This window comes from Salminus brasiliensis, chromosome 10 (genome assembly GCF_030463535.1).
Source record: "Salminus brasiliensis chromosome 10, fSalBra1.hap2, whole genome shotgun sequence".
Taxonomy (NCBI): Eukaryota; Metazoa; Chordata; class Actinopteri; order Characiformes; family Bryconidae; genus Salminus; species Salminus brasiliensis.
The window spans coordinates 22,674,570-22,700,761 of NC_132887.1; the positions used below are offsets into that span (position 1 = coordinate 22,674,570).

Sequence of the window (26,192 nt, forward strand, 5' to 3'; positions counted from 1 at the left end):
GTAGATTTCATTAAAAAATGAATACTAATATTGGATTGGATACTATTCTGCTTTCAAACTGGATCAAGATGCTGGAATAAAACTACATACTGTGCTCGGGTATGTATTTCTGGTTACTCTGAATGGCTGCCCCACTATTCTGCTTATGCTGAGATGTTTCATGGGGATCATTGAGAGACATATTTGAGTGTATTTCAAACGCAGACTGAAGACCCACCTCTTCAGAGAGTACTTGGACGATTAGAGTACTATGGTCACCTTATTGTCTTGTGTTTAGTAATGTCTAAGCTTAGAGGTATCCTTTGAATTATTGGTCTATTCTATTCTAACTAGCTGAGGTTTTTCTTGGGTAAATAGCAAAGCACTTTGTAAGTCGCTCTGGATAAGAGCGTCTGCTAAATGCCATAAATGTAAATGTAAATGTAAATTTATGGAGATTGGTGACAGTCACTGATTTGAAACTAAATAAGCACGAATCAGACACCAAACATGTCTTAGCTGATCAACTGGGGAGGTGGGGGCATATGATGATAAGTGATTAAACATGTTCATTAGATTTTCCACCAAACTATTCATTTTTTACAAACCGAGCTCTAAAAACAATGCAAGGTTTTAATGCATTGTTTTGGTGATGATGTCATAACCAGCATGTTTACATACGTCTGCAAATTCAGCCAACAGCAGCAGCTGACCTGATTGAATTGTCTGGCTAAATTGCCAGACGCTGTACACGGATCAGCCATAACAATAGTACCACATGCCTAATAGTGCCTATTAACACAACAAGACCTCTGAAGTTGTCCTGTGGCATCTATCACCAAGACATTTACCAACACAGCAGATGGCGCCTCTATGAATTGCATCAATGAGCCATAGATGCCCATGTCGCCTGTTCACCGGTACACACTGTTAGTGGGTACTGACCACTGCTTACCAGGAACACCCCACAAGACTCTGCCTGATGTTCTTAATCAGTCGTCTAGCCTTCACAGTTTGGCTCTTGTCACAATTATATTTAATGTGTTTAGTATATCATCACTGTCACACTACACTCTTGTATCTCTTTATTTTTTTGAACCTATTTGAACCTGCTCATCAAAGGTTTTTGCATTGACCTTGTTAAGAAGCTTTTTTTTTTACTTCTGTCAAATGCAATATTTGAGTTTGTGTGTTGTTGTGGGGAACAATGATATTACTTTTCTTTTCTTGAGATCTTGATCTTGAAAGACACTAAATGCCCTGGATTAGATTTGAAACACTGTAACATTGAACTCAAAGACGCAAAGCCGACTCACGTCTACCCTGTCGCTGTTCATACTGTAGCAGGCAATTCAGTGTTTTCACAGATGAAGAGGCCCAAATCATGCAGCCCAGGAATGTGCCTGCAACAGACATACACTATAGCTTTTCTTTATTTAAGTTTATGTATGGTGGAACATTATGTACATACACCAGCCTTAAAGGCACTGCAGCAAAACCAACCAGCCGGTCTGTCTTTATGGGGATAGATAGGACGATTTGAAAAATGGTCATGTAAATTGAATGAATTATGGGAGGAGGAATAGCATACAAATGTAGAAGTGCACATTTAAGCATTTCTGGATATTGGTAATTATAATAATAATAATAAAAAAGATTAAAAGAGTGAACAGTGACTGCTCAGCCTCACAGCAATAATAACAAGGCTTTTCAGGCTGTGTGGGCTTTTTTTCTCCTTCACTTCCTTTGCCAGTATGCTCTGTCAGTAGTGTGTATGTGTATGTGTGTGTGTGTGTATGTGTGTGTGTGTGTGTGTGTGTGGAGCTGTGTTGTGTAACTCCCACAACCCACCACACGTCCAGATGGCTGGACTGTCTCGCTTCTCCTGGTTGGACACATGGATGCTGTTTTGCTGAGACTGGAATGCAAGAAAAGCAACACATGATTTAATAACGTGACCATCCTGAAGAGTCAGAGCAGAATCCTGCTTTCTTTCCTGTACAGATTTGGACTTTTACAGCTTCGTCGCCTCCTGGGTGTGTGTGTGTGTGTGTGTGTGTGTGTGACACTCCTGTGCAGTTATTATTTTTGCTTTTTGATTTTTTAACATTCCGATTGAAGCATTATAAGTACCCAAGAGGCTGCCAGAGTGTTTTCCACGCGATTCCTGTGAGGAAAGATGCCTGGTTGACCCGGCTGATGCTCCTCCAGTAGGGGCTCGAGCTCCCCTGCCCCGCTGGATCAGTATGGGCAGCGCTGCTAGCAGAGCTAAGAGAGTCGCACCTGCGCTCGAGACACAGAACAACGCGCTCGAGCGCAGGGGGAATCTGGAGGGTGGTCGTCTCTTCAGCTCGCCCAAAGCTCCGGCTTCAGATCTGAGAAGATCCCAGCGACACTTTCACAGCGAGGGGCGGGAATCGGGTCCTGTGTCCGACGAGGAGAAGCTTGAGACGGAAGTGGAGAGGATCCTCGGAGCGTGTGGAAGCGCAGACGGTGGGCTGAGCAGGAGGCTCTTCCAGAAAGCTTTCTTCAGCTCCAAAACCTGCGGCCTCTGCTATGGCCAAGGAGGTCAGACCACCAACACCAGCAGCGATGGCAGTATCAGAGTGGTGTACGGTGAAGGACTGAGCAGGGGTCATCATTTCTCTGAAGACAGAGAGGAAACGAGCCATGTAAGTAAACCAGACCCTAGAGAAGTGGTGGTGGGGGGGTCTCACAATCCTCTGGTGTCTCACAATCCTCTGGTGTCTCACAATCCTCTGGTGTCTCATTCATAACAGAAATGCTAGACCTGTCAGGACGCATGTGGGACAGTCTCAGATAACCTGCCATGTCCTAATGTGGGACAGATCTGTTGGAAACTTGGGACACTGAAAAGTCAGTGTTAAAAAGGCCTAAATCATATATATAAGCCATCCAGGCTAGATGTGCCACCCCACATTCAGTCATTTTATCCACAATATATTCATAATATTTATTTGCATTCACCATGCATCTCAATTTTTGCACATTCTGATATTATGTGAATCTAACTGTTGTTCTTTCTATTATTGTTATTAAATTTCATGATGAATGAACCAATAGGAATGATCTATATATATTAGACATGTAATAAAATAAAATTAGATTGTAATAATAAATGATTTTGTAATATATTTTTTCTTTTAGAAATGATTTGCCCTAAAAGTCATGTGATTTTCATGTCTTCACAGCTACTGTTAACCCATACCCAACCCAACCCATTTTATTGACTTTATTCATTTGAAGACACCAAACTTTATGGTAATTCGGATAATTACACTGGCAGTTAAAAGCCAGATGTACAGATGGCATACATTGATGGTTTGGGTTTGTTCTGAAGGGATCTTATCCTTATCCTTGTTTTTGTTGATATGCCAGGAAGACAGTGCAAGATGCCACACTGCTCATCAAGAAATTGAGTTGGTTGAGGGGTGAGGACGTTTAGGTGATGCCACGTGACCTAGTGAACACAATCGCCAGATTTAAATGTCACTAAGAACTTCTGGGACTGTGTTGTTGAAGGTATATAGGCCACAAAGAAAATGACCTCTGACCTCTGTAGAAGGCCTGTGGACAGCAGTGAAGAATGTGTGGGAAGCAGTTCATTTGGATTGGATGAAAATATGACAAAGTGGGGCAAGGCAAACATCAGGACCGGTAAATAAATTAAAAATAATAAACATTTCTTGTCACAAATTGACTGGAACTATGAGGACAACGTAACTAGGCATATTTTAATGGACCGGGTATTAGCTATTTTAAGCCAAATCTAGTTCTAAGTCTTTGCTTTAACCACAGTGTTCAGAGCATTGATTGGTGTCCTCAAGGTTTCCATTAACGGGCATTACTGCCCATGCGCCAGCAGTAAGGACGTTCTCAGAAGGTACAGAAAAGGGTTTAGAGTCTGCAGTGTGGAGCCATTTTTCAGTGGGACATGAAAACACAACATGATATCTGAAACTTTCTAATGCTGAAGCACTCTGTTTCACCAGCGGGGAGAACCGCAAGCCTTTCTTTGTTCGTAAACCAGCACCGAAGCTCATTCAGAACCGAATGTAGTCTAATACTAATGCTAATACACACACACACACACACAGGTTATAGAAACCCAAATCACAGCACAGTCACCCACTATAAAGCAGTTATTTCACAGTAGGCCGATATCAGTCCAGATTGTGTACCACTACACACACAAAGATACTCAGCATTAAGAGACTTGGATCGGATCGGGGGTAAAATACATTCCTAAACGGAACTGACTTCCATTCGTTTGAGCTCACAGCCAGACAATTCCAGTGACTAAACTAAACTAAAAAGGCAAACTCCGGATAAGGGGTATACTATATATACTAACTGAGTATTGTATGCTAATTGCACTGTAAACCATTGTTAACCACAGATGAGCAATATGTTTTTTATTTTGTCGTCATTATGATTTACATTTGTTTATCACAACATATTTGGTTATTGTGATACACAGTGTGCATGTTTCATTATTTAGTGCAGCAGACTTTGTTCTAATATATTTTTATAATAGATATTTCCAAAAGCTGGCACAATATTGTGTCATAATATTGTGGTATTTATCACTTATTGTAAAAATGTCTGTGAATCGTGATTCAGTACTTTTGCTACATGGCCCAGCTCTACTGTTAACCACCCCCAAGCCATTATTCTTCAACCAGCATTTTGATAGTGCACCACAGCAGGGAAACGCAATGCTATAATTCTAAGGTTAAAAGGATAAAGGATAAAGGTGCACGTATTCGTCACTGTACAGTGTGGACTGTACAGCGAAATGTGTCCTCCGCATTTAACCCATCTGGTAGTGAACACACACTCACACACACTCACACACACACGTGTTAGGGGCAGTGAGTACACACACACACCCAGAGCGGTGGGCAGCCAACTCCAGCGCCCGGGGAGCAGAGAGGGTAAAGGGCCTTGCTCAAGGGCCCAACAGTGGCAGCTTGCCGAGCCCGGGAATCGAACCCACAACCCTGTTATCGATATCCCAGCGCTCTAACTGCTGAGCCACCACTGCCCCTTATTGCCACTGTTATTGAGTACAGTAAGAATTACTGCATGTGCTGATTAATAAAACACCCCTAGCTCCTATAACTTTATGCCTAATAAGCTTTAGGCTGGATTAATCCAGGGACTTTTTAAGGGTCTCATTAATAAAGATATATCTCTCCACAGAAGCCAGTGGCAGGAGGGAGAGCGGATCCTGTGTGCACAAAGGCAGCTTGGTAAGAAGCCTCCTTTCTATCAATTATTGATGGGTGACACTCCGCTTCCAACAACAGGCTGGCCTTTGGCTAATGAAGCTTCAGGTATAGCGTAACCACACAGGCATCCAGTGCTGCCTTTTTAACAGAACACGGTTCTAAAAGCTGATCTCCTTCCTAAATTCTCCTCTGCTGTGCCTTACAAGCAGACGCCCATCATTGAATACACTATTATTATTGATTATTGGTACTTAAAACACTGCTGTTGTTCCTCTTTAGCCTTCCTGGACTCTGTGAGCACCCGCCCCTGGCCTTGCCTGTCTTTTATGATGCTTCCGAAGAAGACCTGATGAACATCATAGAGAGAGAATTCGGCTAAGGCAGCTCATTTTGGATGCATTTTCCTAGATACCAGCTGTATTACAGCACAGCCTAAAACATTGTAAGCCTTTTAATATAAAATGTGTATGTCATGTGCCTGGATGAATTTTTATATAAAACTATATTTTCAGAAGTTAAGTTAAAACAGTCTTTTGTATCTAAGACGTGTGCAGATGGTTGCCAAAGTTATTCTATATATATATATTCTCTTGACGTTTTGCAATAAAGAGCAATAAATAGGCTCATGCTCCACCTGGTTCTTGTAAAACTGGTCAGTTACTGAGTTCTACTGAGTTCTGATCTGCGTTCATCACAGTAGAAGAACTTCTGTATTTCCTTGCATGCTAAACTTGGCTGTTTTAAGGAGGGGGGAAATGTACACGTCTGGAATGTATGTTAAAGTTCCATTTCCTGACCACAGTTGCTCCTCGGCCCTCCACCCTGCAGGACTGGAATGCACATCAGCAGACTTTGGTTTTAGGGGCTGGATGAAGGCCCCTTCAGCACCCCGGCGTCTGGCTGACTGGACTGTAACAGTCTCCACCTGGTGGTGAAGAGCGAGAATGACAGTTTGTGGTCAAATAGAATTTTTATTTTTTTTGTCTTGGTTGGGCAAAGTGCAATGTTTATGATCTGAACAGAGAAAGTAACAGCTTAAAAAAATACAAATGTATTTAATAACAATTCTCTATATATTTTACTCTAATGCATCATTTATCAGAAGATAAATACATTATATGGACAGAAGTATGGGGACATCTGCTGATTCTTCTGAAATCAAATCATGGTATTCAAAAAACAAGTTCACCCAGCTTTTGTTAGAGTGACTGTCTCTACTGTTAAGGAAATCTTTCTACTTTACTGAGTTTGAAGCATTGCTGTGAGGGTTTGATTGCATTCAGCCACAAGAGCGTAAGTGAGGTCAGGATGTTGGCTGATCACCACCCCAGCTCATCCCAAAAGTACTGGATGGAGCACCATCATTCCACACTCCACAGCCCAATGCTAGGGGGCTTGATACTCCTCTCGCCTATGCATGGCATTAGGCACAGTGCCAATAGGTTCATGTTTATCCGCTCCAGAGAGTCATATTCTATTGGCAGTGCTTCTCTACAGAGACTATACAAGCTCTGCGTGTGCATTTGCACATCTGTGTCAGCAATGGGCGCAAAGGGCTTAAAATAGCTGACTGCATTCATTGGAAGGGGTGTCCACAAACATTTGGACATATAGTGTAAGAATGCAGTAAGTTCTGTCTGGTATCAGAACGGGTTTGTTCATTAGATGAGGGGGTGAGATTAGGGTAATTGAATGGCACTTTATGGTACTATGGGCAGCCCTGACTCAGGGCCTGAAAAAAAGAAATAATTGCCCTCTTAAAATGAATAACTTTACGGCTTTAATTCAGATATAAAGGAAGGTGTTTCAGCATGAACTGCTCATTTGACGCCCTGTAGCAACATCTCTGCTAGGTTCAAGTCAGGACTGTGGCTAGGCTGCACCAAAACATTCATTTTGTTGCTTTATTGGTTTGGATCATTGTCCTGCTGTGTAACTCAACCATGTTTCAGCTTCAGCGATGGACAGATGAGTCTTTATGAGAATCCCTAGATACAGGACAAGGTTCTGTAAAGAGCAGCGTGTTGTTCAGGTTCCACATAGTTCTTACCATAGACTCATGAATGCTGACTGTATTTTTCTTCCTGTGGGCTGCTGAACTTAGCTGCTACAGATGCAAGTAACCTGCAGTTACTTGGATAATCACCTGAAACGATTGCTGACCGCTTGACCGATGATTTCACCTCTGCGCCCTTTAGAGACATTTTGGCTGGTTGGCCGCTCCTGGCAAAATTTACCAAGAACCTTGGAGATTCTTTTGATCATAGTCTAGTGCAGTGGTGACTACATCACTCAGTTCAGCAGGGTTGGTTGTATTTAGGCTAGCACAGTGCTGAATAGTTCTAGGGGCCTGGTGTTGTGGGTTCGATCTTTACATCCTTTAGTCCTATAAATAATATTAGCCATATTTCAGTTAAATGTAGTGGATAGTAAGGACAAAATTACCACCAGGCACTCATGCCTTCACCACTACAAACATGTAGTGGTGGATAAGATAAGATAAGATAAGATAAGATAAGATAAGATAAGATAAGATAAGATAATCCTTTATTAGTCCCGCAGTGGGGAAATTCTCAGTGTCACAGCAGAAAGGGATAGCCAGACACTCAGTTACAAAAATGTAGATAAATAATTTGCACTATATACACAATATAAATAAGAATTAAAAAGCAATAACAATATTATTTACAGCTTATTGCAAATGAATATTAATTGCACATGGGGGGGTATTGCACATAGTATTTTGCAATGTTCCCTGATCGTGTGTGTAGTTTAAGTATGTGTGTATGTGGTCCGCTGGGAGCAGTGCTGGTTGTGGAATCCAACCTTCATCTGCACAGTAGAGATTAATTCATCTATTTTTTTTCCTCATTTTTATATGATGTCCTATATTTCTGTTCTTTAATTTTAAATATATAGTTTTAATTTCTTATTATTGGCTGATGCCAATAATAAGTAATTTTAGACTAATTTATCTCAAAGCTAATTAAAATTACAATTATATCTATATATACTGAAATAGCATCAAATTATAAAGTGCAACCTCCAAAACAATGTGACATAAGCCTTCTTAAAAAAATACACCAAAATAAAAACGTTTGTTTATGAGCATGAAAAGTCTCTACGCATGCATAACCTTTATATTATATACAATAAAGATAATAAACAACTTCAAACTAAAGGGGAAAACTCCTAAACCTTAATCGACATCAGCGTCACCTTGATCTGGTGATGTCACTTCCTCTGTCATTACCCTGAAAGCGGTTTAACGCGTAGACACAGAGATGCGCGCGCAACCAGGGGGCAGAACGCAGCAGTCTTCACTCTGCAGAGCCACAATGACCAGGAGCTGCACCCAGCGCAGAGAAGTGGAGGGGTAATGTCCTTTTGCCGAAATCCGTAGAAGATGAAAAACAAACTAATAAATCCGGCTGTACTTTCTTACTGAGTCAGCAAGACTTTATAAACCGTGCCAAATCCCAGTTGATTACAGCAGCTGTAAAGGTAAACGTGACAGGACCTCACAAAAAAAACAAACAAAAAAAACATTATTTGTACAATGTTTGTATAATTTCATGGTTTATGTGGATCATAACTCCCTAAATGTGTTATATTCTTAAAAAAAAAAAAAAAACTATGAAAGATTAGGTATTATGTGGCTCGGGACAACCCTTATTTCAGGTTTTATTATTTTAAAATTTAATGTATTAGAATTTGTTTTACAATACAACTCACACAAATCAATCAAACCCTTTTTGCATTTTTGGATTAGACCAGTTTCAGCAATTAATTAGTAAAAAAAATAAAAATAAAAATTCAGGGTAGAAGATTAGATACGTTTCTGGTGGACTGGCCCTCCTACCTCTACAACACGCACGGTAGGTGAATGGTAAATGTCTCACTAGGTGTGTGTGTGTGTGTGTGTGTGTGTGTGTGTGTGTGTGTGTGTGTGTGAGATCAGATGGATTTGTAAGGACAAGTGGTTAAGAAGATTAATAAATGGATGAACCGAAGCATTGCTGTGTTCAAACTGCTGGATCTCATCGCATAAACTGGGTTAATTTGTTGCTTGAGTAACTAATGGACCATTACTCTTTAACTCTGCTTCTGTAAGAAATTAAACTATAAAGTAAAACGTAGCATTTTTATTAAAATACCTACAAGCATTTACGACACTGGAATTTCTCTAGAATAGCAGTTTTCCATCAAAATAAAATGAACGGTTCTGCAGGTGTATCCGTCGTTCTCCACTAGGTGTCGCTGTTACGGTTCAAATCCCAATAGTCTCAGCCTGAAGCTCCGGGAAGCGGCCGCGGAGAGAGGCGAGGGGGCGGGAACCGTTAGAGGAAAACGATTGGTCGCGCCTCCCACTGGTCTGGTTAACCTCGCAACCCGATTGGACCGTGTTTACATAGTTACTGGGCGTGTGATGTTTTTTTTTTTTCACCCACAGAAGATGAGAAGTTCGTCATGATGTTCACACAGCTGTGTGGAGCTGAGGGGTCTTCTGTATTTAAGCTTCTTCTCACTTTAAGCTGTATTAAATTCTATCTGTTTCATCTATATGTGTTACATAACAGCCGATGTTTGTACAGTTGTGCTTGTATAGGTGTGTGTATGAATGATGTAGCCTTTATTAATGTGGAACTGTAAATGTGTTATAATGTCCACAGTCTCGTGGGCAGGATGTCATGTAGCTTTTCTGGAGTAGAACACTCCCAACATCTCTAGTGTAGATGTAGATTTTGCTAGACTAGACTTCTCCTGTCCTGAGGCCTGGCTGCTGTGAATGAAGTCACTACTGTTTAACTGCATGGCTGCCTGATCTGGATTAGTGCTGAATGTGAGAACACCGATCCACAGCTCAGTACCTCACAAAGCACACAGGAAATGTTCCAGAGCTGTGTCAGCAAAATTAGTCAGGAAACAGCGTGACTAGAAGAAGGCCCGGGGGCCACAGATTGACTACTCAGTGCTTCGTCATCATCGTGAATCTTTTTTTCAAATGCCGCGCTTCCTCTGTTTGACCTTGCTAGAAATGTCATGTTCATTTGGGCGGTTCCTACCACAGAACACTCTGTACGGAAGAACAACAGGAACAAATGATTCATTCATCATTGTTTACTAAAAATGAGTATTAAATAAAAGGGAACACACAATATGATGATCACAGTGTGGATAATTATTCATAAGTAAATTTTTATATATATAATTTTAGGCAGTAAAGAACAGAATGTTCATTTTTCTGAAAGAAAAGTCACGTGTATATATACAGGACAGATGAAATTCTAAGACGAACATAGTACAAAGACTTTGGCACAAACAAAATATATATATAGAGTGCATGAATCATTATAACAAGTAAGTAAACAAAACATCATATTCGTTGCAGCGTATACAAAACGAGCAGTAGAAGAGAAGAGAAGGAAGAGTCCAGTGCATGTTTACAAATGTCCATGAGATAATTAGCAGCCTTGTCCTCCAATAGAGTCCCTGTATAGCCGGAGGTCAGCTCTGGATCGGGTTCAGTTCGAAGCTGGTAACAGCATGCTGATTGGCAGAGCAGAAGCTGTGGGCAGAGCTTTGGCTGTTGTTATCTTGTTGAGGTTCCTCACCTCCGTCTGCCAGGAGGGGACCTTCTTGGTGGTCATGTGGCGACGAGCATGCTTCGTAAGGTGGTCACTGCGCATGAATCTTCTGTCACAAACGGGACAGACAAACTTCTTCTCTCCCGTATGTGTTCTCCGGTGACGGGAGAGCTCGTCGGAGCGGGCAAATTTTTTCTCGCAGCCTTCCCAGTTACAGCTGAAGGGCTTCTCACCTGCAGAAGACGAGGGAAAAACATGTCAGAGAAATACTAAAGAAAGACCTTTAAACATCTTCTGTACACGCCAGATGGAGCTCTGTCCTACCTGTGTGAGTTCTGAGATGTGCTTTGAGATGTGAGCTTTTGAAGTAGGTCTTCCTGCAGCCAGGGAAGTTGCAAACGTAGTTGCGTCTGCGGGAGAAGTCCATTTGCGTGGCGCTGCTCTGCCCCGACGGCACATAGATAGGTGCAGGTGCTAGAGGCAGCAGCTTGGTGTTACCCAGAGTAACGACTGTCTGCTGTGGACACTGCGGTGTCTGAGACACTGACGCCTGGGGCATCACCAGCATCACTGTGCCCTGGGCCACTGGTGAACCCATGAAGAGTGGCTGCGGGAGGATGGACTTGACCCCAGAACTGGGCCTTGGAACCGGACTCTGGATGAATGCCGCCGAGATGACTCCTGACTGAGCCACTGGAAACATCTGACATATGATTGGCGGACTGGAGGTGGGAGGTGGCGAGCCAGGAGATGACTTGAGATCGGCCTTTTCATCGGAAGTGGGGGTGCTGCTGTTGGGACACGTGACTGACGCAGTGCTGTCTGTCTGGGGTTGGCAGGGTGAACTGACTGGTGAAGTGGCTGGTGAAGGAACCTCTGGCTGTGCTGGCTGCTGTAGTTGCTGTGTCTGTGTAAGGGCTGGTTTCTGATGGTGGACAGTCTGTGGAATGTTCTGGTAGAGGGAGCTGTCAGCTGTGTGACGAATGACGCTGGTTGCCATGGCTCTGCAGGGTGGGGAGGACTGCTTTTCAGCAGAGGGAACCTGAGGAGACATCTCAGTGATGGAGGCCACAGCGGGTCGCTGAAGTCTGGAGCTGACCATGCTGGAGCAGCGTCGACCCAGGGGGGAATTTGGCGCTGGCAGGGTAGTGGAGGTCTCCGCAAAATTGGGGCTGTGCGGCGGGGTCATGCACTGCACAAAGGAGAAGAAGCAAAGTGTTAACCACACATAGGCCCGAGATATTCAGTCTGAATGTGAAACATCTTCTGCACTCAGTCAGCCATTTCAAAGCTACTAAAAAATGTCGTAGCGCCCTTGCAAGCTGACCTAACTAATTGCCAATATAAATTCTGTAGCATAATGTCCCTGTTTATCTTGGGGTGTTAGTACTGCGTGGGTGAGCTTAGTAATTGCACACTGACGCTCGGGCTGAAGTTCACCCAGGGGACCAGGCTTATCTATAGAATACCACCTGTCTGGGCTACCATAAAACCATCCCAAGGAGTTCAGCAAACAAATCAGACCCTGAAAAGAAGCCTGCTCCACTCGCTGTAACACGAGAGGTCACGTGTCTTTCTTTCTCCTCCAGCGAGGGTGTTCATACACTAAAGAGATTTCGAGGATGCTTATGGCTGACTTATCTTTCTTTCTTAAGCCTGCCTGTTGTGTATAACCTTACCAATGACGAGAGGGAGACGAAGTCTCTGGCAGTCTCTGGAAGTTCCGGTTGCAGGAGGGAGTCACAGGAATCGGATGCTGGGGTGAGAGGACGAGGTTTGAAGGCGCCGACTCTTGAGGACACCTGACACCAGGAGCTCATGCAGACGAGGGCTTCGGCCGCCTCCAGGTCATTATACTCCGGCACGCTGCATGAGGACAGCTCACTGTCGTGCCTTCTTCTATCCATAAATGCCCCATGGACCTCCATCTGAACCCCCTGAGAAACACAAAGAGCATTCGATAAGGGCTGTGTTTTCTCAAAGCTGAGCTTTATGTTCTCTTGGCTGAGCTTATCAAGGAAGCGGTGTAGTAGCAGCTTGTAGTAAGGGTGGAATGACTTTTGAGGATACACCCTCAATCGCATGGCCTTCCTCTCTCAAACTCTTGTCTCCTCCCATTGCCAAATACAGCACAAACAACATGCTTCCCAGCTAGCCATGTGAAGCAGTAACCCCCCTTTGCTTTGTGCCTCAGGAAGCCAACTTATTTGCCAAGACAAAAACAGTTATGATTCACACTGAAGCTCCTCCTAAACCGCCTTTTTAAGAGCTGGAGAGTTGTTTACAGGCATGGAGATGGGCACAATTATGAGCAGTACCAGCAGAGGCTAACCTACATCTTATAATAATATTTTATTATTTATGTATTTATTTATTTTTCATGTAAACAGGCTAGCATTCAAAGCCCTCACTCATAAAAGTCACAAATAACACTGGAAGACAACCTGACACACTGTGATCACAGTCAGAAAAGGATGTAGCTACCATGACATCAAAATATCAGCCAGCCAGCTAAATAGTGCCGACTCTCACTTGCTTCCCTTTGTGCCAGTAAACAACGTAAACAACAACAACAACAACAACCACTGAGAGCAGATGTCAACAAGAGAAAGCAAACACGCCTCATAGTAATAATGATCATAAAAAATGAGTGATTAGAGATAGTGGTGATAGTGGTTCTTACCTCAGGCAATTCGTCCATATTGGGAAACTGTCGTGTTGACATCTGTTCAAGAAAACAGTTCACAATACTCCTCAGGTCGAGGAATAACAGAACAAAGGAGTGAGTGAGTGCTACTACGCCCGTCCAGTGACGACTGAGACCGGAATTCAAATTCCCTGTTACCAGTAAGGTCCTGCCTCAGCTGAGTAAAACAAGTCAGCAGGAAAAAAAAGGAAAACAAAATCCACAACAGAGTGGCGGGTGGCAACATGCAGCCAATGAGGAGCGGCTGTGTGTGGGAGCTCGACCAATAGCGCGGCCGGCGACGCGTGATCAGTGCGTGACTGCGGCGCGATTGGCTGCGGCAGGGTGCGTGGCTGTGGGTGGGCGTGTGAGGGAGTCAGCGGTGTCGGAGTAAACCCGGTGAACTGAGTGCGGGGAAACTGGGCTAAAGGTCGTGGTCTCGAGCTTCGAGGTGCCTGGTGAATAATAACGCGGGTTCGTCTGGTCAGCTGTGAACGAGGAAAGCACCGCTCCTCACACACACACGCACACACACACACGGCCTCTTTTTTTTCCCCCCTGAGAGAGAAATGAGCTTTATAGTGGTGGAAGAAAGAAGCGGCTGAAACGCGGAGCGAGGAGCGGTTAGCGTGGGATTTGCAGGTCTGCAAAAACCTGAGGTGAAACGGGGGGTGGTAATGGCGTGTCACACGGCGAGGCTCGAAGCCTGTTTACAATTGTAGCTAGCCACACTGAGACGAGGCTAGTTTCTGTCTGCAGGAGGTATGAAGGTCTCCTACTTGATTTAAACTTGGTTTCAGCTGAAGGAGTTCTGCCTGATTCAGCTCGTTTCCCCTTTTCCCTTGTCATTGAAGTCACGACAGAAGTAGCTGAAACGCTTCTGCACAAAAACATCCATCAGCAGTTTGCAACTAATGCATGTATCAGTCAAGTGGTTCTCAAGATCCCCAGTCCTGCAGTCCTGACAGTTTACTCATGATTATACCCACTCAGTCTCACTCATGTCAAAGACTTTGGACTCTAACGTTGGATAGATGTTGGATGTTTGGGGGAAAATCTGGTTGGAAATCAAAGTCACATCCATAAAAAAACAACAACAACACTGGGTTTACCTGGGTTGACGTCCTCTGACACTGGGGACACTGACACTGAATTTTGGTCATCTGGCATCACAACTCCTGCCTTACATTCAGCCAAGGGCTATCAACGTTGATGGCCACCTGGGACAGCAAGGGGAAGTAAGCTGTGCAAGCAAGGAGGTACTCCAGGACCACGGGATATTTCACAATCATTTGGCCAGAAACATTTTACCCGTAGAAATGTCCCCCGGTTCCTGTATGACCTATTGCACAAGCCGGACTTAAGGTTTAATTTATCTGGCTAAACTGATCAGTTCTGTGTTAACGGATCCCCCAAAGATGCCCCCCACAATTGTGCTTGTCTTTCACACCTGACCTAGTACATGAGGACCTGGTAATTAGTTGATGGCAATAAAGGTGGATGTTGCAGGGTGTCCAAAACTAGCTTATGCACAGAATTGGAGAAGCTCTCGGGCTCGACATGAGAGGGAATGCAAGATGACGACCAAAACCATTACTTCTTTTAAATGTAGTGTCCTCTGTTCATCCGTACGTGTATAATCATGCCACAGATTCAATTAAATTGAATTAAAAGAGTAATATTAGTATTTTTGTCTGGAGGTCAATTAACCTCAGTTTTGTTTAAACATTTATTTATATAGCACTTATAATATTTATATAGCCAAGTGAGACAAAAGTGCTTGACAACAATAAAAAGAAAAGGCAAGAAAAAAATAAAGAACAAATGTATGAATAATAACAATATAAAAAAACTAAAAAAAATATCATGTGGATGCTCCACTGATTTGTAATAGGGAGAATAGCATCTCTATTGCTGCTAACTGCAATATGTCATTTGGGAGAAGTGGGCAGTGCAGCAAAGAAACTGCATAATGCTGCATAACCCGAGTCACATTCGAGTAAAATCCTCTAATAGTCCTGTACCGCCTCAGTCCTCAAGATTCTTTCACTTTCAGTGACTGTGCTGTATCTCTCAGCTTGTCCAGAAATGTATGTGTCCAGTGTTTTAGTGCTTTAGTGGTGCAAATAACACGAGTGAGAAATACCACTTCTCGCACAAGTGGAGATATGACATAACAAACTCTTTGGTGAAGGACCATGCCCCGACCTCCCTCTCCTGGCCCTCAAGTACCCCCGCTTTTCAGCTCAACTCTGTGTCAAACGAACTTTACACCCACCTCCGCCCCGTCTTCCATCACTCACCACACCAATGGGGGCCGCAGACCACAGGAAAGCCAACCTGGACTCTGAGCCAAAAATATTCAGAGTCCGCCCTCCAGTTCAATCTCAGGGCGTAGTCTGCGCCAGCAAATGCTGCGTTACATTAACAAATGAGGGCAGATGCCATAGATGGGGCCTCTGTCATAGATTAACATGCTATGTCAGGGGTCATCAGTTCTGGATTCTGAGAGGAGAGCACAGTTCACTGCTCAACCACAGCTGATTCAACTCAGTTAATTACTAGTGAACACCTGCCCTCTGGAGTTGGAAAACCCTGATATATACTAATGACGATGACGTCACATACATTCCCTGTTACCCATGAACAAAGTGTATCTGAACATGCACATTTAAGCATATTTAGAGACCTTTACTGACATCCTCCTCTTCCTCCTAGTCGGATTTGAGCCCAGTGCCTTCTCAAACAAAAGTGTGTGCTGGTGGGCTCTTATCTTTATTTATATTCATGGGTCCTAAATTGATCTGTACTCTCAGTTTAGGATCAGAGTCAGTTACCCTGGCATAGACCTGTTGGCACTTAGACCGGATGCTTGGCAACAACACATGTTATGGCCATAAAAGGACTGGAGCACATTGTTTATTATAGGCGATGACTACATAAGCAGTATGGTCCCCAATCAGACGCATCTACACTGATCTGCCATAACTTTAAAACCACGTGCCTAATGGTGTGTAGGTCCCGCACATGTCAGCAAAACTGCTCTGATCCACAGAGGCACGGACTCTGCCAGACATAGCCAGCATTACCTTACTTCAGTAGCTCTTCTGTGAGATGGAATCAGACGGGCTAGCCTAGGGTGCTCATGACCCTGTTGCCAGGAACACCCCTCAAAACCCTCTGTTTTAGAGACCCTCTGACCCAGCACATCACCTTCAAGAACCCACGGTTCACTTGCTGCCTGATATATCCCACCTCTTGACAGATACCGCTATAATGAGATAATCAATATTATTCCCTGTCCTGGCTGATTGGTGTATATCTTGTCACATCAGTGAGTATGGATGTGTACAATCCTCCGTGATGTGCTGTATGCCTCAGAGGGTAATTGACACTTTCATATATGGTAAAACATAGAGTTTTGGTTGTTGCACAAATCAATATTAAAAGGATTGTCATGTGTCAGAATAAAGCTATGTTCCTGTGAATTTTGAAGCTTGGTTAGACTAAGCCTGTTTTGCATTTATAGTACCGATATTTAGTGGATCGGCTGATCAGTGGCTTCTTACTTCTAATGAAGAACATAAAAGGCCTGATGTGGTTGTAAAAACGGGGACACTGAGCAGTTGTACTGCTGACTGTTCAATGAATGAAGGCACTCACATGATCTAACCAATATAAACAGTTGTGGGCAGCCTTTAACCTTTTGTCCTATTAGATGTTCCCCAGTGTATTTATTTAATTATATTGCAAGGCCAAACTCTATAACTAGCAGCCTCTTGATTTGACCTGATTTTTAAACTACAGTAACTATGGCCATGTGCTCTATGATACTTGTCCGATTCAAATGCTAGATGTCTGACTAAAAGGCCTCTTTTCTTGCAGGTAACTTGGTTCCCTGTTTACAATCAGACATGAAATCAGCGAGGTTATGACATCAAGAGTGTTCACAGTCTCCACCCTATAAAAAAATGACATGGAAAAAAACCACTGATCTGAATCTTTTTATGCAACTGTTGCAACCTAAAATGAAACCAGGAAATACTGAACAATGTTTACACACAAGGGGCTGGGATTGAGAACACTCCAAACCTAATGGAAGGTGCTATGTCACGGTATGGTTGCATTCCAGCGTCTATAGCAGTAGTTTTCGATGCCAGTCCTAAAGATTAGCTAGTTTCAGACCTGGATTCAGAGTTCGTTTAATTAAAACGGAATTCTACTGAATGTTAATGATGGTATTGCTTCTATATAAAGGTTCTTGAGTAGAGGGGGCATCTCTGCTTCTGGAGGGGTGGAGGCAATTCATCAATTTTCTGTTTCAGGAAAAATGACCTATGTGTATTTTCTGTCTTCCCAGAAATCCTTAAGCTTTCTCTTAAGGTCAAGAAGGCCTTGAGCGTTCCCCACTGACTGTCATGTTGAATCAGATGAGGACTGGAATTGCCCATCCCTGGCCTACAGAACCAAAACATAAGTTGATTACCCAATCATCCTGTTTAGGGCTTCATCTGTTTTCTGGACCTGTCTGAGTCAGCCGGTTAGGAGGTGTGGTAGCCGTGGGGAAGCCAATCCTCATCTTAAGTCACGTAACCAAACCATGCCAAGCTGATGCACTATGTGGTGCCAACAGTGTGAGAATGTGTGAAAGAACATAGCTATGAGACCCATGTGTGGTGGACGCCATGGTGGTGATATAAGTGGGGTGAGTAGGCAGGGAAACTGGAGGAAAGGTTACGCTACTCGCAGCCCCTCCTCTACATTGTAGCAGACTTCTACTCTGTGGAACTCCAGAGATGGATGGGGGGGGGTGCAGCAGTAAAGAGAGCTATAACTATTCCAAGTATGGTTAAATATAGGTCAGCACCCAGCTTGTGACATACATGGGACGAAGGGCTGAATTACCCAAATTACCTTTCTCCCAAACTCATCGACGTTGACCACATAGTTTGAGATGTTGCACTTTTTGGACCTTTGCCCAGTCCGAGACCGACCATGAGTTTGGGGTGGCTCGGCCTTAGCGTTAGCAGGAGCATTAGCAGTCAGCCTAGGTCAATAGGCGGCATACGTGCAGCAGGCCTGATGACAGGTTGATATAGTGATACTCCCACACTAGTGCCTTCCCTTGTGGATGTATGTAGGTGAAAGGGCACTGCTGTGTGTATTGTTGGAGGCTGAACATCAGTGCAAATTTGCAGCCAGTCTAGTTCTTCTAGGTGAGGTGCACGTATGCATACTGCAAAGATTAACATTGTTGAAATGTAAAACCCAGTTTCTTCAGTTTGTTTGTTAAAAATCGCCCTGCGCTATCCTCCATTTATGCAGTGTTTGCTGTCTATGAGCCACACATATAAATTAAACACATGCAGTTTTAGTGAGTCTAGGGAGTAGTTGCCCATTAACCATTTGAGCAAACTCAGCAATCAGGTTTTATGGTAAGGCCCTGTTTACACGCAAAATATCTTTGATAGCATTTCAACACCTTATACATGTCAAATATATATTTATGCTGGTGGAGAAAAGAGTCCACCTCTGACTAGAAAACTTTAAGTAAACTCAATTCAGAATGTTACATTATGTTTGGAAAATATTTGTATTTTGAAATTGTACTCAATTACTGTGCTGAACATACTGTTTTGGAAGATACACAGTAATTGAGTGTTCTCGAAAGTCTGTACTTTGAATTTTTCACTTTTTGTTTTGTTAATCAGTCAAATTCCTGTCAAATTCATTTTGAAGTTGCGCAAAGTATTAAAAGTTTAATCTTTTTCAGTATTTCAATTTGGCAAGCAATTAATCAAATTTTCAATACTTTCAGTTCTTTGTTTCAATAAACGTAAGTTTGGTACTGATACTCAAAAATGTCATTTTCAATCCAATAACCCTTTAGTTTTACAGACCCAGATTAAGGCTAAGTGTAGAAACGTTTCCCGTTGTGATTCACTATTGACGATGCAATTTAGTCCAGGCTTAATTAGTGTTCAGGAAACCAAACTCTTAGTGCTCAGACGAGTTATTAATATGCATCTCTGGTGATCCAAAACACCTCCCAAAATTATAAATCCGTCTCCTGTGGCCAATCGGATTTCTCACATAATTTCTTCTGAAAAAAGGGCTAAAAAGGGCTAAAAAGGGCTAGCGAGTCTATGCTCAAGTTCCAGTATGGGCTGTTTGAGATTTTTCGATCATGTGGTCGTTACCCCAACTTATGAATGACTGGGAGAGGATTTATGTGTTTTCCAGCTGGGGCAACGACACGGTTGATGAGTGGTGCTTTGCTGTTGGACACATCGAGACACTTTGGCGTTCGAGCTACAAGAATAGTGTGGTCATATGCGTCTCTGACCACCTCCGAATGTGCTTTCAGAGTGATCCGATTACAATGCGTCCTCTGGGCTGAGTTACGCTTAGGAAGTGATTGACAGTCTGGACTTGCATTGCGCCCTTTCTGTTCCTTACATGGAGTAGTTGAGTTGTAGTGGAACTTATATGAACTGAACATAGTGATGAAACGTTACACTTATCGAACAAAACTGGGAATCTAGGGAGAAAATCCACTTTCCTTTCACACTGTAAGCTCAGTGAAGGCGGTGTGAGCCACGTTTAGTCTGGGAGAAGGTGGTGGGTCTTACTCTGGTTGCTCATTTGACAACATGGCGGACAATTTTGGAGGGGAATGGAACCACACCATCCGTGTTTACTACAGTCATTGGTATCAACCAATGTGATATTACTTGGTATTGATCTAAAATTCATAACTCTAGTATAGTGGCAACCCTAATTCCTATTAGCGTAAAATAAAACTATGCTAATTTGCTGTTGTGTGAGAACTGGTACATTAGATAAGAACCATCAGACACCACCAATTAAAGAAACTGTTTAGTTTAGTAGTTAAGAAATCAGACACCGCCATGTTTAAACGTTGTTTCAGTTTTGACTTGAGTATATTTTTCCTCCTTTTTATTACTCATTGCAGTGGACAGCAGAAGACCTTGTAAAAGTCACTGTGAATCTTTGTACATTGGACCAGCACTGCCATGCATTTGCACTCCATACCCTGTTTTCTCTCCTTTTTCTTCACACTCAACCTTGACTGCCGCGATTGAGAGCAGAGTCCTAAAAATCAGCTGTCATTTTACACGAGTTCAGAAGGACATATGATAACCACACAACCAGGCTGTTCTGCTGTTTACATTAGGATAATAGCCACTTGCCCGTGAGCGCACAGGGTGGTGTCCTGGTGGACTGACCCTACAGTGGTTCAGTCAAACATGTCTATAACAGCAAGATGAGGTTAGGTCTGTTAATCATTCTCTCTGGATGTAAGGTGGGCTTTTGCCTCCCCTTGCCGGTGTCACCATTTCTTAGGAGGGCACTCTTCTTGTAATACAGTTTGTGCCTGATGCAAGAGCTGCAAATGCAGTTTCTCGTGCAACTGGGATTTGTCTGAACATGTCTCGACAGTATAATCTGACCTAGAATCAGCGACCAGTTCATGAGTGTATACGCTCTGGGATAATGGCCGCTTAGGTCATTAAGTAGGCTATAAAGACATCACAACAACTGTGACCATTTATGAAAGTGTGTAGTTGTAGTGTTTGGACTCTGTAGAGGCTCTTGGCTCTTCAACGGTTATCATAGACAACAATTTGAATGTAGAATAGAAATGATTTTTTTTTTAAATCCCACATGCAGCTGGATTCGTATGAGCCAATACCTCACACGCCTTAAGAAGAATATGCTCAATGCTTATGATATACCTGAACATAGCGCAAGGCTGGATTTTGAATAGGCAAAAACACTTGAAGACATGGTCACAGATATTTTTAGGTATCTTAGGTATTTTTTTAGGCAATCCTGCTCTGGGAAGCAGTTTGACCAATGGTTCCTTGTAGATGCAGGTACATATAGACCAGTCGTGGTGGCCAGAAGGTGAAATTTAAACAGTCTTATCCATATTTTTCAGGTCAGGGTCAAGAGCCTATGAGAAATCATTCGGAGCAAGGCAGGAATACCCCCCCCCCCCCAGACGTTGTGCCAGTCCATTGCAGGGTACCACACACCTACTGACAAGTTTGCACAGCCGAGTCATCAGTGGCGTTCTTTTGTGGGAGGAAACTGGAGCACCTGAAGGAAAACTACACAAACAAGGTAAGACAAATAAAAAACGTATTTTTGATTTTTTTTTATATATTCCTAGTGTCCAGTTTTATATGAGGATATATTAGGGTTAGGGTTAGAATTAACCCTCCCCTCCATCATATGAGCTACCTCATCTGTTTATGTGTCTCTCAGTGTGAAGCATGTATGCATCTGAACAGCTCCAGCCTGAGTTGAATATAGGGCAGTCCACAAGGCACATGAACCCCACGGGCACTGACAGCAGAGGCCCCCATGTCATGTATATATCCCAGGCCCAATATAGCTCAGCCACCCACAAGACGAAGTGCTCATGGATGAGAAAAATGTCAGCAGTGACAAACACACTGGATTCCCCACGAAAGACCTACCAGGAATTTAGGTCACAGTGGAAAAAAAGGAGACCAGAAGATTCAGTATTTAACTGTGTAGGCTTGTCTAGTCAAAGACAGTGACAGTCATTCTGATCACTGATTTCATGAGCTTACTCAGATCTCATATCTGTGAAAAACAAACAGGAACAAGTTGCCCAGAGTCACGCTAGAAGTAAAACAGAAGGTCAAGTTTCTCAGACATAGTTTAGGACTGGCTCTAGACAGCAGCAGTTTTCAGCAGAGGCTGTTTTCTGTTTTCCGTAACAGTTCGGTTCAGAAATAAACTGGGACAATTTACATGAGTCACGGCAATTATTTTCCTTAACCCATGAGTAAAGTCTGTCAAATGCGGTTTATGGTGATTTACTTTTCAAGCTTTGTTACAGACATTTGTTCAAACAAGTAGGTCTGCAAATCAACAAGTCAGTGTTGTGCAGACATATAGGTTTAAATGTGATCATTGCCATTAGGCTACATGTTTTAAAGGGACCATATTTGGATTTTCCTTTCTCCAACTGGAAAGGAAAGGTCCCAAGAATGCATTTGTGCAGTATTCTGTTGTGCGTGCTCTGACTCGGTTTTACAAGTCCATGTAAAACCCAGTCATTTGGCCTCAGAATGAACAAAAAATGCAGTTTTTCCTTTTATGGTGAGCTCATGAAAAACAATAAGCTATGCTTTTCAAGAATCCAACACAGTAGCCATGTAGCTTAGCCTACAAGATTTTTTGTAGTTGTAATTATTCCCAAGGTTTACTGGATAGAGTTTACTGAATTCACTGTGTGTACTCTTTATACAGTGTACATATGGTTGACCATATTTTAGTTTTTAAACTTGGTTAGGCGTCCACCATGGTTAGGGTGTTGTGGAGAGGGGGGCTTTAAATAGGCCTAAGTTGTTGACCATAGCATTGTGTATGTGGGAGGGTGGGAGGGGCTTAAATACCTTTAAAACAGGCATTACATTAATACATAATCATTTACCAAGACCAGAAAAAAACTACTTAGTAGCCTTTATGGCCAAATAGCCCCCTTGAAGTTTGTATTTTTATAAAAATGCATAAATAAAAGGTCAGCTACCTGGACAGTTTTCAGTCCTCCTGGTCTATATGACAGGCTCTGATCTGATTATTCATTTGGACATTTTAGAATATGCGGCCCATGCGGTGTATTTGATGCTGTCTAAAACCTTGTATATTTCCTGTTTTTGGTTTTGTTTTTGTTGTGTTTTTGACATCATTTGAATCTCTGAGTTATTCCTTGTATTGTGGTAGAATGTCATGATAAATCGACCAATAGAAATACTCCAAAAGTACTTGGAATAGAATCTTTTTACATTGACTTTCATTGCAGGTTAAGGTTTTTTCCTCTGATAAATTTGCAAATTTGCATTGTTTGCTCTGCAGTCCAGGAAAAAGAGGACATCTGGTCACCCTAGTTAAAAGCTAGCTTAGAGCTGTTCGGCTGGGTAAGCTGTTCACCTTGAACCCTCCTAACACCCACTCACTTTCTTGTAGCTGTCCTTGCGCAGCTGTCCCCACGCTTTCTCTGGTCAGCCTTCATCTTTCTTTGCTCGGCCTGCCGTTAGCTTTTAGCCTCTCTCTTCAAGTTACCTAGCATTACCTGTATTTCTTCTGAGGAAATGTCAGCCTTTCAGTCTCACAATCACATAATGCTACCAGAGCTTCTTACACTTAAGATGCTGGGCACTGTGTTCAGACATTTACATTTCTTCTTACACTTATGGCATTTCACGGACACTCTTATCCAGAGGGAATTACAGAAGCGTTTAGTTGTTCTCTCTGGAGTCCAGAGATACCTCCACTACTCTGAAGAACTGGAAGAGATGGGTCCTCAGTTGGGGTTTGAAATGACTGTCTTTAACTTTGATGCTGTTCAGACACCAAGGAAAGTTTGTTCCACCACCGTGGCACCATGACAGAGAAATGTCTACATGCTTGTCCTCCATGCTTCGTAATGGATGGTGGGGCATCTGAGCCATACTTGAAGCTTGAAAGGCTCTTTGGTAAGTATTGGGTTTTGACCATTGCTATTAGTTAAGGAGAGACTAGTCAGACTTTGGAGGTCCCTGACGCTAAGAACCCTGACGCTGGCAGCTACAGAGTGCGCAATGTTTTATAAATGTGTGTCACAATGTTAGAATTCCTTGTGCCATTTTGACTCCTAAACTGAAAATGGACATGTGCTGTGGCTAGAAACTTGTTGTGTGTGTTGGTGGTAGGTTTGTGAGACATTGCTTACTGAAACAGTGCTTCTGATTCATGTACCGACTCAGCTGAGGAATTGCCTTCTGCCTCAATAAAGAACTCATTTTCACACAGAGTCTTCCCCATGCTTTGCTCTGTTTGAACAGTTGATATTAAAGCAACAATATGTAACAATTTAAACTTCAAATAACAGCTTCAAAATCACAATCACTTTGATGCTTACTCGTAATAGTGAGAATGACATCTCTGTTATTGCCACTCAGTGCCGGAACGCTGTGAAACTTTGGTTGAGCTGCATGAGAACTTTTCATATTTGAGTGAAATCCTGTATAATTACTGCATCAGTCTACTTGATTCTTTCACTTAAGCTGTTGGTTCTGTATCTTTCAGCTTGTCAACAAATGCATGTGTACAGCTGTCCAAGATAGGGAGCGTTAAGTGTAATTTGTATTTACAGCAGTGAAATAAAAGGGAATTATACAGGGGGAGCCTGGGAGCAAAACATAACAGTTCTTGCATAATGCTGCTTTAAAGCAACATATTTAAAATATCAGCTTCAAAATCATGTTGTTGCTCCACTGACTCGTAATACGGAAAACAGCATCACTGTCATTGCTACTCTAGGCTTGGCGTGCTGCAAACTGCGGTAGGTAACTTGGAAAAGGGGGCAGGATAACGCTCCTAAGAACTGCATAATATTCATATTCATGTATAATCCTGAAATATTACTCTAGCACCTCAGTCCACGTGAGTCAAGAGAGTTGTCCAGAAAGTTCAGAGAAAAGACCACTGGCTTGAATAAACAGGGGAAATGATACATAAAGAGAGCAAAGGCTCTGAATGTTCCTAGAGATGCAGCTGGAAGCATTGTTTACAATTTCAGTTAAAGGAACACTGGCTACGGTACCTGGATGTGGCAGAAAGAGGAAGCTAATTCCGGTTGCAACCTGAATCCTGAGGATGCAGGTGGTCAAAAAAAAACCAAACCCTTGAGTGGCTGGCTGCAAAAGACCTGCAGCAAGATTTGTTGGCAGCAGGCACTGAGGTTTCAGTTTGCACAGTAAGGCACATACTAAGTGCTGAAGGTCTCTGTGCCTGTACACTTCGGCTGACCCACAAGTTCAAGAAAAGTCAGCTCCAATCTGCTCAAAATCAGCGGTGTGTCCGGAGGATGAGCGGGAGACAGAATGAAGTGTACGCTGAAAAGAACACCCCGCCCGGTGATGCTCTTGGGTTGCTTCGCTTCCTCTGGCACTGGAAACCTGCAGCGTGTTGAAGGGAAAGATCAATCAAATTCAGGAAATCTGAGGGGAAAATGTAATGCCTACTGTGAGGAAGCTGAAGCTTGGACGTCATTGGACCTTCCAACAGGACAATGATCTCAAACATACCTTAAAGTCCACCATGACTTGGTTTCAGAAGAAGTCCTGGAAGATTCTGGAGGGGCCGCCACAGTCGCCTCACTTGAACCCTATAGAAAATCTTTGGAGAAGGTGGTTGCAGCAGCAAACCCAAGAAAAGTAGTGGACTGAAGGTAACTGCCCCTAAGGAATGGGCTAAGATTCCTCAGGAATGCTGCCAGAAGCTGGTGTCTGGCTATGCATCATGTTTGCAGCAGCTCATTAAACAGTAAGAGGGCTCTGCTAAGTACTAAAGATACATGTCATGAAGGGGTTGAATAATTCTGAGACTGTAGTGGTTCATGAAAGTGGCATTATGTGTTGAATGTGGGGAAATCACTTGTTCTATTAGTTGTATTGAGCTATTTAACTTGTTCTTGTTTGATTGGTTTATTGCAAACAGCTGATATTCTGTATATTTGCTAATAAAGCTACTTTCCAATGGCGGTTGAATCATTTTGACTGCATCTGTATTTTAACTGTAAATAGTTTTAAGGAGAAAAGGCTTGTCTCTTTGTCGCATTAGCCTAACTACTTTATGATT

The 26,192-nt window shown here is 42.8% G+C and overlaps 2 protein-coding genes across 3 annotated transcripts; one reads left to right on the top strand and one right to left on the bottom strand.

Annotated features, from left to right (window-relative positions):
- The first annotated feature begins 1,838 nt into the window (after positions 1 to 1,838).
- Positions 1,839 to 6,362, top strand: LOC140564349 (uncharacterized). 2 transcript variants are annotated; one of them, XM_072689725.1, is made up of 4 exons: positions 1,839 to 2,651; positions 5,206 to 5,255; positions 5,514 to 5,676; positions 6,037 to 6,362. In XM_072689725.1, exons 1-3 carry the CDS (start codon positions 2,226 to 2,228, stop codon positions 5,611 to 5,613), a joined length of 576 nt encoding a protein of 191 aa, XP_072545826.1. In that variant the 5' UTR covers positions 1,839 to 2,225; the 3' UTR covers positions 5,614 to 5,676; positions 6,037 to 6,362. The 2 variants fall into 2 exon arrangements, with proteins under 2 accessions (XP_072545826.1, XP_072545827.1); XM_072689726.1 differs by lacking the exon at positions 6,037 to 6,362 and having other exon boundaries at positions 5,206 to 5,339; positions 5,514 to 6,021.
- A 3,978-nt stretch (positions 6,363 to 10,340) lies between these two features.
- On the bottom strand, positions 10,341 to 13,676 carry klf11b (Kruppel like factor 11b). Its single transcript, XM_072689724.1, has 4 exons — positions 13,506 to 13,676; positions 12,502 to 12,759; positions 11,147 to 12,014; positions 10,341 to 11,055 (listed from the first exon to the last, which is right to left on the bottom strand). Exons 1-4 carry the CDS (start codon positions 13,545 to 13,547, stop codon positions 10,760 to 10,762), a joined length of 1,464 nt encoding a protein of 487 aa, XP_072545825.1. The 5' UTR covers positions 13,548 to 13,676; the 3' UTR covers positions 10,341 to 10,759.
- Between the last annotated feature and the right edge of the window lie 12,516 nt (positions 13,677 to 26,192).

Coding starts and splice junctions, on each gene's coding strand:
- LOC140564349 (XM_072689725.1), top strand. CDS start 2,226: ATGGGCAGCGCTGCTAGCAGAGCTAAGAGAGTCGCACCTGCGCTCGAG. Junction 2,652..5,205: donor ACAGAGAGGAAACGAGCCAT/GTAAGTAAACCA, acceptor ATCTCTCCACAG/AAGCCAGTGGCAGGAGGGAG. Junction 5,256..5,513: donor GTGTGCACAAAGGCAGCTTG/GTAAGAAGCCTC, acceptor GTTCCTCTTTAG/CCTTCCTGGACTCTGTGAGC.
- klf11b (XM_072689724.1), bottom strand. CDS start 13,547: ATGTCAACACGACAGTTTCCCAATATGGACGAATTGCCTGAG. Junction 12,760..13,505: donor ATATGGACGAATTGCCTGAG/GTAAGAACCACT, acceptor TGTGTTTCTCAG/GGGGTTCAGATGGAGGTCCA. Junction 12,015..12,501: donor TCGTCTCCCTCTCGTCATTG/GTAAGGTTATAC, acceptor TCCTTTGTGCAG/TGCATGACCCCGCCGCACAG.